Source organism: Lepidochelys kempii, chromosome 10 (genome assembly GCF_965140265.1).
Source record: "Lepidochelys kempii isolate rLepKem1 chromosome 10, rLepKem1.hap2, whole genome shotgun sequence".
NCBI lineage: Eukaryota > Metazoa > Chordata > Testudines > Cheloniidae > Lepidochelys > Lepidochelys kempii.
In genome coordinates, this window is record NC_133265.1 from 81,213,250 (window position 1) to 81,228,725 (window position 15,476).

The 15,476-nt window shown below is 47.1% G+C and overlaps 1 protein-coding gene across 1 annotated transcript; it reads right to left on the reverse strand.

Moving 5' to 3' along the window:
* Positions 1-686: 686 nt before the first annotated feature.
* Positions 687-14,550, reverse strand: CALML4 (calmodulin like 4). Its single transcript, XM_073304446.1, has 5 exons — positions 14,422-14,550; positions 14,291-14,321; positions 8,983-9,123; positions 7,390-7,578; positions 687-2,073 (listed from the first exon to the last, which is right to left on the reverse strand). Exons 1-5 carry the CDS (start codon positions 14,422-14,424, stop codon positions 1,976-1,978), a joined length of 462 nt encoding a protein of 153 aa, XP_073160547.1. The 5' UTR covers positions 14,425-14,550; the 3' UTR covers positions 687-1,975.
* Between the last annotated feature and the right edge of the window lie 926 nt (positions 14,551-15,476).

The following is a 15,476-nucleotide window of genomic DNA, read 5'->3' on the forward strand; positions in this document are numbered from 1 at the left end:
ACTGTCCATGTCCTCTGGACATTCTGTGTCATGCAGAATCTTTATGAGAGAGCTTCTAGAACATATTGATACAGATGTGGTTAGCATGGCAGGTGGGGATGCACAAACAAGGTTTCTGTTTACAAAACCCAGGGTAAAAGTTGTATGTAGAGGGCCTAAACATTGTGGGCACTCTTTAATTTTTCATGAACTGAAATGTTCTAGCTAAGTCAAACATGGATCCAGCCCATTTGACATGTTTAGATGGCCTGCATGGAATATTCATGTTCTGCAGAATCTGTGTTTACTTTTTGAAAATGTAAGTTTCTGGCTTTAATAGCTAAAGAAAGAACTTCTCAAATGTGAACAGCAGAAATCAATATACTGAGTTTTCCTGAGTCTGCATGCGGTCTGAAACAATGACATCTCCCCCACCCCATCTTTGGCTTTAGAGTTAATTCCCTAATGTATCTACATTAACTACTTTGTTGCTGATCATCTGATAAAGGGAATGAGAGGAGGATAAGAATTGCAGAGTTGCTGCAGGGAAGAAAGGAGGAGTGGGGAGGAAGAGCACCAATGGACAGATACAGCAGTGATCCTAGCAGGGAGTATAGTATCTTGCTAATGTACTGAAGAGATAGCATTACAAGTTCAGTTACTAGATAAAGACCATAGTCTGTGCCAACCTCCCATTGACATCTGCTGGGGACCAAGGCGTTTATGTAGTCCTAAATTTACACCCAGGTCAAGGGACCATACTTAAAGCTGAAATTCAGCCCACTCCACTGAATGGGTTTGATCACCCTAGTTTACAGCCCTGACCAGGCTACATGGTTCTGCCATCACAACTGTATTGTTGTGTCCACACTGCTGAAGTGTCTTTAGGAGTATGTTCTGGGCTGCTATCCCACAGTGTCTCGGTCAAGGACTACGGCTCTCTTTTCTGCATAGGATTGAGATTTCTTATGCAAAGCCCTCAGGAGTCGCTGTGGGTGTCTAACTTCACAGAGAGATAATGTGGGTGACGTAATATTGTTTATTGGACCAACTTCATGGAGATTTCCTATGGTGTTGCAAGTTGATGTAGCTTCCTGATTAATAAAAGGTCATAAGCATGGTAGTATGGAGATCTTGCTCCTCTTTGTCCTCCACTCCCCAAGAGTCTGGATGAGTAAAGTTATGCTGCTCAGGGAACCCCTTATCACACTTGCAGAGTAATAGGAAGGCTCCTGTTTCTCGCAGTTCACTGTAAGCCCGGTAACCACTGTTGCTGTGATTCTGTTTGGAAGAACTCACATCTGCCTGACCACTGTCCTCATCTAGATAGCCAACACGGTCCTGAGCTCCCCTTCCCACTGACGTGTTGGCTCGGCTTCTCCATAACGGCAAGACAATTGATCAGTGGGTTGTGTGTATCCAGGCAGTGGTGCGAGCGATATGCATGGTCGTTCCAAACTTGCCAAGGTTTATGGGTAGCATAGTCAAGCACCCTAGGATATCTTATACACAGGGAATAGTTGGCTACCACAGGCTCACAGAGTCAGGCCAAATAGCTGTTCTTTCTTCCTTTTACTCTCAAGAACAACCATCTCCCTGTGACATTAATCTCCCTGTGACATTAAGGTAGGTAGCTGATTTTACTCTGAAAAACTGTCCCCATTAAAGTATAACGTGTTTTTAAAATGCTAATTACTAATGAGTGGGTTTGTAAGCATGATAAGCTTTATGCAATATAACATGGCATTCAATTCATTTAAAATAATACATCCAGTGTTTGACATGAACACTCCATTCCAACTGACAAGGAAGGTGTGGCCGGGCCTTGCAATGGGAAAAACCTGTTCAAACATAAATACTTCCATCTAATAAGGCAAAACATTGCTCCTTAAAGGCAAGCAGTTCTGATTCCAGTGAGCCCAAAAGTGATCCAGGAAAATGTAAGCTGGAAAAGCTTGCCTATTTCCCTATCGATGCAGTCTCATCATTCTGAAACTCAGTAGTCTGCAAGAGGAAGGGTGATGGTGTGGATGAATTCTTCATATTTCACGATCCCATTTGGTGCAATGTTAGCTTCTCTTAGAAGGTCATCCACTGTAAATAACAAAATGTAACCATCTCTGTTCAACTTATTTTAGGTACTGTGTCATCCTCCTTCAATTGCCTTTATTTAAATGACTGTTAAAAATCTGGCTTTTGTTAAATCAAAATTTGATTTAGTTACTTGAAATATTAGTGGCTGATCTACACTGAGTTCAGAGTTTGGCATGGAGAGGTGGACGCTTACTGGGAAACACAAGCACAGAGGGTCATTCCTCAGCTGACAATAAACTGTAGTTCTCTTAAAGCCCATGGAGTTCAGCTGACTTCCCCACGTGAGGATCTGACCCGCAGGCCTTACCTACATCGGAAACTTTCACAGGTTTAACTTTAACCAATTTTTAAATGGGGGCAATCCCTGTGCGGACACACTCTTATTTCAGCGTGAGTGGCTTATTTGGGTTTAATTTAAACGTATTCCCTATTGACTTAAACTAAACCACACAAACCAAAATAAGTGTCCATGCTGAGGATTGCACTGCAATTGCAGCCAACAAAATTGGCTTCAATTCACACCTTAGAAATGCCAGTGCCATTTTGTCCTATGGACAGGCCCTCGGTGTTTGAACCCAAGAGAAATTTCATGATGGCTTTAGAGTTCTGGTTATAATATAGCTCTAGCAATGCAATAATGAACGGTGTGCTAGGGATAAATTGCCGAGCCAATGGCTTTGGGGGACAGTGATGCAATGCTGATGCTTTTCACCATGGCTGTGCAAAAGTCTTGGCAACACATCAAATGTTCTGACCTTCAGTATTGGACGCTGCCCCCTCCTCCCCACCAAATTAAGCAATTCAAATGGGCAGTAGATATATCTGTTATAGATTATCTATTTTCAAGTGTCCTGTTCAAATAATAAAGTGCCAGTCAAACATGTTCACAGAGGAGACAGTGTGAAAATGCAACTGCAACGTCATATTGTACCAAGACAGACAAGGTGCGGGAGGGAATATCTTTTGTTGGACTAACTGCCGTTGGTGAGAGGGACGAGCTTTTTAGCTTAGAGACAGCTCTCCTTGTGACCTAAAGAAGAGCTCTGTGTAAGCTTGGAAGCGTGTCTCTCTCACCACCAGAAGCTGGTCCAATAAAAGATATTCCCTAATACACTTTGCATCTCTAATATCCTGGGACCAACACGGCATATTGTACCAAATCACTACGGGAGACTTTGACATCTTTCTCTTCTCAAATGGCAGGAGGGAAGAGGAATCTAGTTGCTTGCCTATTTCTTCTGTAGGTGTTAAAATTAATATTTAAAAAATCTAGTGACTTTGTATGCAGTCTAGTTGTAGCTCTGTGTGGCTCAAAAGCTTCTCTCACCACAAACAGTTGGTCCAATAACAGATATTACCCTCCCCACCTTGTCTGTCTAGAGATTTTGTGGCAGATATTGTTTTGGGCGACAGTTCCATAGATTTTTTTTTTTTTTTAAGGTCAGAAAGGACCATTAAATCGTCTAGTCTCCCCTGGATACCACAGGCCATACAATTTCAGTTCGTGCAGGGGGTGAACAGGTGAACCCGCACTCTGATCACTCTGATGTTCATTAATTCCCCTTGGGAAAGTTGAGGGGGGTAATTTAGACAATAAGGCTGGCTGGCTGGGAGCCAATTAGCCCAAGGCTGATAAAGAGGCAGGAAGGAAGCACCAAGGAGAGGGAGGTGGGCCCAGTTACATAGAGGCCTCAAGGCAGGGAGACCTCTGTTCCCCTCAGGTCCTGAGGAGAGGGCCAGAAAGCACTGCTGATGCTGTAAATAGACTGCTGCACAGGGACCGTTGTGGAAACGGTGAGTCCATGTAATTTCTGGGGGAAGAAGGCAGGCAAGGAGCCATGCCGTGTGATGGAGGGATTGCCCACCTGGATTCTGCTCTTGGGGGACGTCTACACAGCAAAGAAAAACCCTCCGGCTTTGGGGCTGTTTTATTGCAGTGTAGACATCCAGACTCGGACCGGAGCCTGAGCTCTGGGACCCCCCACCCCACAGGGTCCCAAAGCCTGGGCTCTGGCAGGGAAACAGCCCTACGAGCCCGAGTCAGCGGGCATGGGTCAGCCGCGGGTGTCTAGTTGCTGTGCAGACATAATGTCGTTGTCCGTGTGCCCCGTAGGCCTAGGAGCAGATCCTTTTGGTCAGCTGTGTGTGTTGGGGCCACACCTGCCCCCCCCCCAAACCCAAGAGCAGAGTGGGTCCAATTGTGCCTCTGTTCCCTCTTACCTCCCAGGACTACAAGAGTGGAATCCACCTGGACAACACATCTTGCAGAACCATAGTTACTGTAAGGTAAGTAACTGTTCTTTGTGTGATCAAGAGATCTAATACTTCTGCTTTCAAACAGGAAACTATCCACATGGTAACCATGCACCTTGAAAAACGGATAAACTTCAAACCCCACCCCAGCCAAAGCAGAGCAGCATTTTGAATACTGAACCACGGTAACTTTTGTTCGTTCCTGTCTGGAAAATGGAAAATGATATTTTGCTGGAGAGATGAAGGCTTTTAAAAGCCCCCTTTAAGCAACACCACAAATGAAGCCACATGCCAGTAGTTACTGAACATAGCGGAGGCTTTTGAAATTGAGTCCGTTGCAGCATGAAATATTTATTGCAGCTTAACAAGTTAGAGTTCATTGTGTCAAGCCAAGGTCTTGAGTGGATTCCTTATTCCACTGCCTGCTTCATTAAAATCTATAGTGCATTGTAATTTGGCTGGCAAACTCTGTGTCTGCTCTCAAATGAATGTGAAGTGCGTAGGATGTACAGAACAACCTAGGATGTTTTTAATTCTGGCTAATGCCTCCAGAATTTTTCACTTTTTTTGTTCAGCTTTAACAATAACTTGAGTTTTAACTAACCTGTTTTAGATGAAAAAATGTGTATAAGCTGCTATTCCAGAATACTCTAACTGGGCTATGTAAAGAGGCACTGCCTTGCTGAGACATCTCCCTGAAAACTGGTTTAGTTAATGCTGGTAAATGGAGGGAGTGTACCCATTAAATTTAAATTCCACATTAGCATTAAGAAGGGCAGTTCTTGTGCCAGTGAAGAGCCTGGGGATGTGCACACAAAGTCTGTGGACTTGGGTTTTAAGCAAATCTTACCAAATCTGCCAGACTCTAGATGGGTCTTTCTAAAGTTCCTAATGTGAGACAGTAGTGAGGTAAAGCGGCCTCCCTCCGGACTGGAGAGTGAGGGAGCACTACGCTCCCTTTGGTGGGTGGAGCCAAATCCACCCCACCCCGTCACCGGACGTACAAGGGAGGGGCAGGAAGTATAAAGGGAGGGCTCTGCAGCGCAGTTGGGCTGGAGCCAGCAGAGGAGACAGACACCCCTGCCTTGCTGAGGCATCCGGGACGGACCCAGACGAGAAGTTGCTGGGACTACTGTCGGCTGTGTAGCCCGAGGACCGGTGGAGACCAGAGATACCAAACCCCGGGGAGTTAGGAAGTAGCCTAGGGGCAGCCGACAACTGGCCAGCTACAGGGATGACCGCGTCTGGGTCGGCATGTTGCGGCTGGATCCCCACTGACCCAGTGCCAGACCCCTCTGCCACTGTTAGGGTCCTGGGCTGGAACGCGGTGGAGTAGGGCGGGCCTGTGTCCCCCTGGCACCCCAGCCCCGGGGTGGCTGACTCCCCATCTTAGGCCAGGAGGCCTGTGCTTCGTGAATACCCCTGCTAGCACCCTAGACTGCCTGCTGGGTGCTCAATCCTTGTTGGAGCCCCCTAGACTGTGTGGGTGCTCACCCCTACCTGAACCCTGAGACGATGTGCGTTTGCTGGCTGCCTGAGCCCCAAGCTTAGGCTAAAGCCTGCTCCCTGCTCTGCCCCACCCCAAAGGGCTTGGGCTATTGACTGTGTTTGGCTGCCGGAGGCCTGGAGACGTAGGCTACAGCCTGTTATCAGCCCGGCCCCGTTAATTGGTATCAGCCCCAGCTGCGAGGCTGCGGGCTAGAGACTACGTCGGGCACCGTGCCACCCAAGGGTAGGGACAGGAGCCCCAGACTACTATGGCGTACTTGCCTCTGCTAGATGGCCCCAGAGCCACAGACCACGTAGGACTTGCCCCACTCCCCTCGGTGCAGCTCGAGCCTGAAGACAACTGCCCCTGATGACGAGGCAGAGTGGACAGCAAGGAACCACGACAGAGAGGGATTGAGTGACTTCAAAGCTAGAGAGCCTCTTTCCTGGAATATGGCAAAATGCACCAGAGTTTTGAGAGAACTGCAGCCAAATGTGAAGTGTGCAGCGGATCCATTTTTGAGTAATAAAGTACCATGAACATTTGAGCTACCTGGTGTGATGGCATTTGGCACATTTCTCTGCCTATCTCCAAAAAATGGCTTGTCTGATTTCTCTCAAATTTAGACCCCCTCCCCCCAAAAGCTTCTGTCCACAGACAATGCATATGACATTTGAAGCAGAAAAAGCTTTTCAGAGGATTGTAAAAGGCTGAGGTAAAATCAGTCCCATAAAAACTTCTTCAGATAATTTTTGATGCCCCCTGAGAGCTCTTGTAATTGCTGGGGGCAGATTTTTGACTAAGGATTGTGGCAAGGTACCTCCTTTGTCTGGCCAGATTTACTGCTTCCCCGTCTGGCGATGGAGGGCCTGGGTAATCAGGCCCCCTCACGGCAGGGTTCGCCTTCCCCCTTTTGTGCTCCCTTGGTTGTATTTTAAGCGTAGGCCTAAGGCTTGATCCCCCAAGAGTGTGGCTTCTATCTGCTGCCAGGTGAGTAACGCCTCTCTACTTCTTCCTAGCCTCCAGCCAGCTTTAACCTGAGATGAACAAAATATTTATGGAGAATAAGGCAGCGGCTTGTTTATGATTTAGATCAAAACCTTAGCTTGGGGCTATGGAGCGGTATGTGGCCCTTGTAATTTGGGTTGGCTCTCCTCTTCTGCCTCATGTAGGAAAGGTACCGATGACTAGTTGGATCAGAAGAGAGTAAAAAGAAAAGCAAAAGAATACTGTGTGAAGCTGCAAAGAGCAACCCAGTGATACCCTAATGTTGCAACAATGTGTGGCATTAGTGTGATGACCTAGAGTTGTGATAACGCAATGTCATAATGCAAGCCTCATGACGCAACGTCAGCACGCTGTGCCGTGATTGGATTGTGACCCTCTGTGACTTGGCTCTACCATGAAGCGTGTGCCCCAGCCCTTTGAGGTTGAAGATCACTGGCGGACGCAGGTCACATGCTACCCACCCACAGGTGTTTGTGATCTCATCTCTGACTCCAGTGGGGGTTGGGTGGAGGGAGAGGAGGAGGGTTAGAAAGGTGTTGAACTTATGCTGCCCTTTGATGCTGTACCTTCGTCCTCTGAGAGCTTTTCTCCGAGCCTGGTGAGTTTCGCTCTCAGCTCAGAAGCGGTGATGAAACCCTTCTTCTGCTTGTCTGTCATTGCCAGGGCTGCCAGGATTTCCTCCTCAGGGTCTTCCTGCTGCCTTTGCCTGTACATGATGGTCAGGAAAGTGGAAAAATCCAGTTCTGCCTTTCTGTCTGGAAACGTGACACAAAGCAACAAACGTTCTTGTTTAGCTAGTGGCATATACGCGCCCCATCAGCCCAGCCTCCTCCAGCCTTCGCTCTTCCCCTTTCCTCTGAGAGCTCGGCCTACTTCCCTGAGCTAGATTCGTTGTCTCCTCTTGTTTGTTTGCACCGGATCCAGGCAGTTAGTCCCTCACTGAGGCCCTGCCTTGCAGGGCTGTTCCACAGACTGACGCGCTCTTACTCCTTGGCAATCCTCATCTTACGAACTAGGAATTGCCTTGCTTCCCTTCTGAGACCCTCACGCGGTGCGTGGCCTGTGCCATGCCGGTGAGGTGGGAGGTCCACCTTCAGGCCGTTAGCCAGGGCTTGCCTGCATTCCACCGAGCTCAGAGGCGTCTCAGCGTGCTAGCTAATGGCAACGCCTTTGGGTCCCAGCACGTGGTGCTAAGGATCAGGGCCGTGTAGGATTAATTGAGAGTCTGGCTCTTCACGGGTCTGAGGGGCGTTTAAAACAAGGGTTAAGGGCGCCCAGCGTTCGGGGCAGGTGCCCTCCTTGGGCCCAGTATGAATTGAAAGACTCATTAAGACTGGTGGTGGTGCTGCCTCGGCCAGAGTACACTGCCACGTGCCCCGTCATGGGGGCACGGCTGGGGAGTAACCTTTGTCCCAGGGCAAGGGCCTGAACCACATTTCAGCTCATCCGGGTATAGGTGCTCCCCCCCCGGTGGTTGGAGGAGCCCGGTCTTTAGCTATAACAATTCTGTAGCCTTGTCAGACACTCGGAAAGCCCCTGCCCCACAATGGGTTGGTGCAGACCACCTCAGTTCATGACTCTTCTTTGACCCCCCCCAGTCTGTGCTTTTTAGAGACGATTGAATAAAACATCTGGAGCTGAAAATGACCTTTTTTTGTTCCCTTCCTAGCCTGGTTTGAGGGGACTCTCTGATCTCGGGAGGGCTGCAGCTCCACCCAACTGTGACAGCACAGGGTTCTTAAGCATGTCTCCTTTCCCCACTCCTCTTGATGTCCTTAGGGCACCATTTTGATACCTGTGCTTGACTTGTCTGTGAAGTCTTCTAAATGTGCCCTTCCTATCCATCACCCAGCACCTCTGACCCCTCTTGTGCCCAAGTTCTGGTTACCCTGTATTGCCTAGGCTGTCTCATCTTAGACCCCAATCTACCTAGATTCCTGCCTTGCTCATTTTTATTACTATAGCGTCTCAACAGCAGAAAAAGTGAGTCTTAGCAAATACCATCATGTCCAACTTCTTCCTCTTCTGCTAGTTTGGGTGGGGTCCTCCTTGTTGAACATTTTAGACTTACTTTTCACTTGTTTATTGTCAGATTGAGAGCTCTACATGTCACCTGCCTTGTTTTAATAATCCTCGCAGTCCAGATTTATTTTACTTACCAATTTTATGTCCTTGAAGATGTCTCTCTACCTCTCCCGGAGTTGGGCTGGTTCCCAAGCACCGCATCACTGTGATCAGGTCACTGGCATTTATCTTGCCTTTTTGTTTCTTATCGTATAGAGAAAAGCATTCCTTGAATTCTAGTTTAAAAACAAAAAACAGTGTGTGTTGCCATCCAATATTGCCTTAGTTTGAAAGTGAAATTTCCCTGCAGTCTACTAGTCAGGAGGAAAAAGCAGCTAGATTATTTAAACCTGCAAAATGACCAATTGACTTGGTCAGAGTTTTAGCTCTTCCAGCATTTCATCAACCCTTGTAGCTAAAGCATCAGATGACTACCTGAACACTCTGTGTGTGTGTGTGTGTGTGTACACATACATACTAGACCTTTCCAAAGAGGAGAAGGGAGTAGAGAAAAGGAGCTGTTGAGGCTTGTCCTTAAATTCAGCTCCTGAACTTGTGGTCAAAGTGGTGGATGGCCTTTTCCTTCTAGCTTCTCTAGTGGCTCATAGTGCAGCTAGCTCCCATCACAGAAATGTAGGGTTGGAAGGGACCTCAAGAAGTTATCAGTGGTTCTCAGTCATGCTGGAAGGGCATAACGAGTGGGGTCGCACAGGGATCAGTTCTGGGTCCGGTTCTGCTCAGTATCTTCACCAATGATTTAGATAATGCCATAGAGAGTACACTTATAAAGTTTGTGGACAATACCAAGCTGGGAGGGGTTGCAAGTGCTTTGGAGGATAGGATTAAAATTCAAAATGATCTGGAGAAATGGTCTGAAGTAAATAGGATGAAACTCAATCAGGACAAATGCAAAGTACTTTGTTTGAGGAAGGAACAATCAGTTGCATGCATACAAAATGGGAAATGACTGCCTAAGAAGGAGTACTGTGAAAAGGGATCTGGGGGTCAGAGTGGACCATAAGCCAAGTATGGGTCAACAGTGCAACACTGTTGCAAAAAAAAAAAGCAAATATCATTCTGGGATATATTAGCAGGAGTGTTGTAAACAAAACACGAGACGTAATTCTTCTACTGTACTCCATGCTGATTAGGCCACAACTGGAGTATTGTGCCCAGTTCTGGGCGCAACATTTCAGGAAGGATGTGAACAAACTGGAGAAAGTCCAGAGAAGAGCAACAAAAATGATTAAAGGTCTAGAAAACATGGCCTACGAGGGAAGATTGAAAAAATTGGGTTTGTTTAGTCTGGAAAAGAGAAGACTGAGAGGGGACATAACAGTTTTCAAGTACACAAAAGACTGTTACAAGGAGGAGGGAGAAGAATTGTTCTTCTTAACCTCTGAGGATAGGACAAGGAGCAATGGGCTTAAATTGCAGCAAAGGAGGTTTAGGTTGGACATTAGGAAAAACTTCCTCACCGTCAGGGTAGTTAAGCACTGGAGTAAATTGTCTAGGGAGGTTGTGGAATCTCCATCATTGGAGATTTTTAAGAGCAGGTTAGACACACACTTGTCAGGGATGGTCTAGATAATACTTAGTCCTGCCATGAGTGCAGCAGACTGGACTAGATGACCTCTTGAGGTCCCTTCCAGTTCTATGATTCTATGACCCTGTAACAGTGGTGAGACATTAGGGAGTCTCTAGATGGTCCTGGGAACAAACCCCTGTTCGGAGTAGTACAGAACAGTGAATTCCATGAGCCCTAGCAACTCAAGCCTCCTTTAATATATTCAGACTAATGAGCTATGGAGTTCTTGAGCTCCTAAACATTCATCAGAGCGGCAAAGGATCTCTGCTTGGGAAATAGCTTTTTAAACACTTAACTGTCTAAATCTACTGGGTGGAATACTAATGAGAAGAGGACGGTGGTGTTGAAACAATTGACCGACATTCTCTGAACAACTAAGAGAAACCTACAGAGACAAACGGCTCACTTCCCTGACTCCTTTTCCCTCCGATTCCCAAAGGACCCATGGCTGGATGACAAGCCTAAGGAAATGAACAAAGGGAAAATAGGGAACTAGACACACCGTGCTGTGATGTCATTTTAAATTGTACTGAAAGAAATCAGTCGTGACGCTGCGACCTACTACCAAGCCAAAATACAATTCTGTGGGGTAGGGGTGATCTCTGTGGTAAGGTCCATGTTTTTTGTTTGTAGAGCACTTACCACAATGAGATCCTGGCCCATGACCAAGGCTACGGCAAAACAAATATATACGCTAGTCTTGCTAACCTTTTCCCCACCCTCTTCCCAATATCCTCATGATGGAAACAGAACTCAAGATTAACGCTGCCCTGGGATGAATGGGAGCAGTTCTCCTCAGCTTTGTTGTGTATGGAGACTCTGGCAGACTTTCACTGCGTCGGTTGCATTCAAAGGTTCCCCTGACAGCTTTAAGGGCTAGAAATAAGAATTTAGATTCCATGACAGAGGCTGGAGTAAAGGTGAAAACTTCACAGCCATGGAGTCATAGAAAATAGATGGCTGGTGTGAGAAGATGGTTAAAACCTTGCCCCAGCTCTGTGAGGATCTGGCTAGTAGCTGATTTCATTGAGACGACTGAGACCATAAGGACCTGTCTCCATAGATTAGGCTAAAGAACAGTCAATTTGTTGGTGAAGATGGATCCTGAATTTCGAAAGGTCAACTCCTTTATCTAATAAAGTGAGTCTGGATTTTAACTAGTATGGAGCAGGCCATTGCTTTAGCAATAAGCGAGCTTCCCTATTGCTTTCCAGCAGCCTGATCTCGGTGCTTTCTGTTGTGCAATTAGATAAGTCCGTATGTTGGTTTTCGCGGGCTGGTTACTCTCTGCTGTTAATTAGGGCTGTAGAGTGCAGCTGGACAGATTTTGATCTGAATGCAAAGACTGAACAAAAGCAAGTCCATTGCAGAGATTGGGGGTAGAAGCCAGCTTTCAACTCCCAGACCTCCGTCCAACCACTGACCCATTGCCTTTGCCTACTACATATAGACCACCTCAGCACCCATTGAATTGTTCGTTTAGGGTCAAGTGCTTTTTCAGTTTGTGCAACCAGGCTTTTAAATATGGGCTGACTGGGTGCGTAGGTGCGACTCCCTGTCAAAAATCTCCCCTGCTGAATTTTCCAGCAGCAATAATTAGTGTCTGTAGGGCTCGTTTGGTAGCACTCTTGCTTCTGGGCTGGAGCATCCTTTGTTCAAGTCTCTCACCAGGATCAGAGCTCGTGCCCATGTGGCCGGGGTGTCCTGTGGGGACGGGGAGGATATGCACCATGTTCAACGCCCGTCCTTTGGATGAGATGAAGACTCTTGTGCCTTGTGGGGACTATGAAACTTGCTCGCTGTGTGTGTGCTTTGGGGTGGCCGATGGGCCGTGCTGCTCTTTCCAGTGTACCTTCTGAATTTGAACATTGGCGTGGATGCCATTTATTCCCAGGAGAAGGAAGAGCTGAGGTAGGTTTTACACTGGGGCTATGCTAGTCAGGCCCCCAGCAATGGTCTAGCACATCCCAAGGAGGTGGGTAGCCCACGCAATCCCAGGCCAAAGGCGAGCCCAGACCCTGCTTGGTCTCTAGAGGTGAAATCCTGGCCCTCTTAGAGTGAATGGCTAACCTTCCCTTGACTTCGTGGGGCTAGGATTTCACCCCGAGAGACAATGCCAGCAATGTGCTTGGTGCTGGGTCATTGTTTTGAGAAACGTAAGGTGCGTCACACAATGGGGGACTGGTGGAAAAGCGTCCTCTTTAGTTCTTTTTACTGCACTCACAAGCATTTGGAGGCCTTGCCCTGAGACTGCGCTCTACTGACCTTGGCCAGTCTGCAGACAGAATGGGTGACCGCTGCCGGCCCTAGAGGAGACGCCACTGACCGGCCTGCTGTCGTGTGCACATTAGTTCTGCTGTGTTTTGTGAATTGCATTCTGAACTCCAGATAGTTTTCTAAAAATAACCTTAGCAGCAGATCCCGCTGTCCTGGGCAATGGGAGCTTGTAGGCTGCCCTGTTGGCTACTCGGCCCTGACACACGCCAGCGTTAGACTTAGTAATTTGTACAGTGCCTTGAGGGTGCCAGGGGCTATGTAGAGCCCAACCTCTTTCTATCCCGTAAGTGCTCGTGATGGGGATTGGATTGTGACGAGCTCTTTCCTGGAGTAAAAGTGCAGAGTTTTGTGTCTGGCTGAGTGGACGATACCGCGGAGGTACCTTCCCTGAGACCAGCTCCAGCTAAGAGATGGGCTCCAAAGGGCAGGAGCCTGTACCCGGGGTGTAAGGAAGCCTGTCCTAGTTGTATGTGATTCTCCTTTCAAAAGATGTTTCCGGTAAACAGCTTGGGATCAACTGATGCTGCTCAAAGGCCAAAGTTTTGTGTGCCCCGCCCCCAGTGCTTTCCTGGTGGGTCAGGGTGAAGAACTAAGTGGCTTGGGTGGACTGGCTCAGGGATGAAAGATTTCCAGCACGTCTCAGAGCTGGCTCTGCAGCTCCTCCCTACCCTGACTTTCTCCCACCCTTTCCGATCCCCCTCGCCGGCTGGTATTGTGCAGGGCCAGTGGCAGCTGCTTGCCGCATGCCATTTGCCCCCCCCGCCCAGGTATCCCCTGTCTTAGCTGTCTGCCTACTACCTCTCCAAATCAGCACCCTCCAATCCCTGGGCCTGCTCCCCCACCCCGGGTTCATATCATCAAACCAAGGTTTCTATTTTGCCTCCCATTCAAGGATCCCGCTGCTCTTTCCAAGTGGTTAATAAGGCAGATCGCTGCTGTGGCCATTTTGAGAGAGGGAAACACAGAGAGTTGGTAAGTGACTTGCCAAGGGTCACGCAGGAAGAAGTGGGAATTAGAACTTGGCTCTCCTGACTCGGTCCCGTGCTTTGCTCAACAAACCAGCCTTCCCCTGCCTTTCTAGGGGTTTGCTTAAGGTCCAAAGCTTTACAGTACTGCGTCAGTATCTCCAATTATTGCTTCAAATATTCTCTCCCTTATTTGTCCAGAGATGTAATGTTAAAGGGTTGGGGGCGGGGAGTTAAACCTCTTTCCCCCTGAAATCCAGCATTCTTAGTTTTTAAGAACGATACATACAAATGGTTTGTAAGATATTCCAGTTTCTTGCTCCCTTTCCTTTGCTAGCCCAAACCGCACCCCACCCCACCCCCAGCAGCCAACTGCAGAGAGGACGTCTCCGGCTGACTGCATCTAATGTTCCCTTTTAAAAAACATTAGCTAGCAGAGACAGTTCACCTCAAGAATTATGAGAATGTTAAACAACGAAGTAAATTCCCCAGAATGAGACCCTTTAATGAGAAACGCTGTTAGCGGTAAACTTGTTAAACTGATCCTGCTCATTAAAAAGCAACGGTACGTACCATTAATTTGATCCTGGGACAGAAATTTTGCCTGTAGCGGAAAAAGGAAGGAGGGGAGGAAAAAATGTTCAATTTCTGAATGTAGCACAATAAGGTAGGTTTCAAATAGATCAAAAACGTTTGTCACTCACCATTTGTTAAGGAATCTCCCCCCCCTTTGTTTTATTTCAGCTGGTCAGAGAGTCAGTCCCTGTGTTCTCCTACTTTTCAATATGATTAAGGGCTAAAGTCCGCCAATCCTGGGTGGAGAGTGGTAGGAACTGTAATAAATACCCTGCTGCCATGGATACAAGACCTGATCCATGCTGGGGGTTGGATTCCAACTACCAGCAACAGCTGTTAATCAGATAGGCACTCACACTCTGTTCTAATCAAAAGATTGCTCCTGCCACAAGCTTAGAATTTCAGAATTCTTGAAGGAGCGTTTATAAAGGAGCAGGAAACCCGGGGCAGACTCTTCCTCTGTCTAATTTGCGGTCGCCTTCAGCCTTAGGTCAGACTCAATAATGAAACAACTCCAGGTTGAGTATAAAAGGCTTGGTAATCCCCAATAGAGTGCAATGCACCTCATGCTGTGCTTAAATACCAACACTTAGAGACAAGCCCACAGAATCACTAATATCTAATGAGGTTGTTTAGAAGGGACAGAAGGGGGTATTTATTTATATATAATTCACTCTTGATAGGGTTTTGCTGCTGGGCAAGAGAGGAAGTTAGTTTTTGAATTGAGTGCTCTATGAGCAAATTGCAACAGGTTTTGCTCTGTAAATGATGATGATGATTATATCCCGACTGGCCAGTTGTTCAAAAGGTGACTAGAATTAGTCTTGTCTGCCTTTAGGGTGTATAAAGGAGGATTGAAAGATGTGCTTCATTTTGGGTTTTTTTTAAACATTGCAAAGGTGGCAGGTCTTATCTGCTCCTAAATGCTCTGTGGAAGTCTAGAGAGTTAGTAGATTTGACATCAGAGAAAGGGGAGGTGATTTTGAGACTGTTCAAAACAGACCAGAGAGTTTTAATATTTATTTAATGAAACCACTGGGAGCAAACATTCTTCAGGATTGAAAGTCCCCTTCCCAGCTCTCTGCTTAGGAAAACCCATAGATATATATTCCTAAGAAGATAGATAGATAGATATAAATATAAAAATATAATATCGGGGGGAGGGGTCAGAAAAAATATTGAA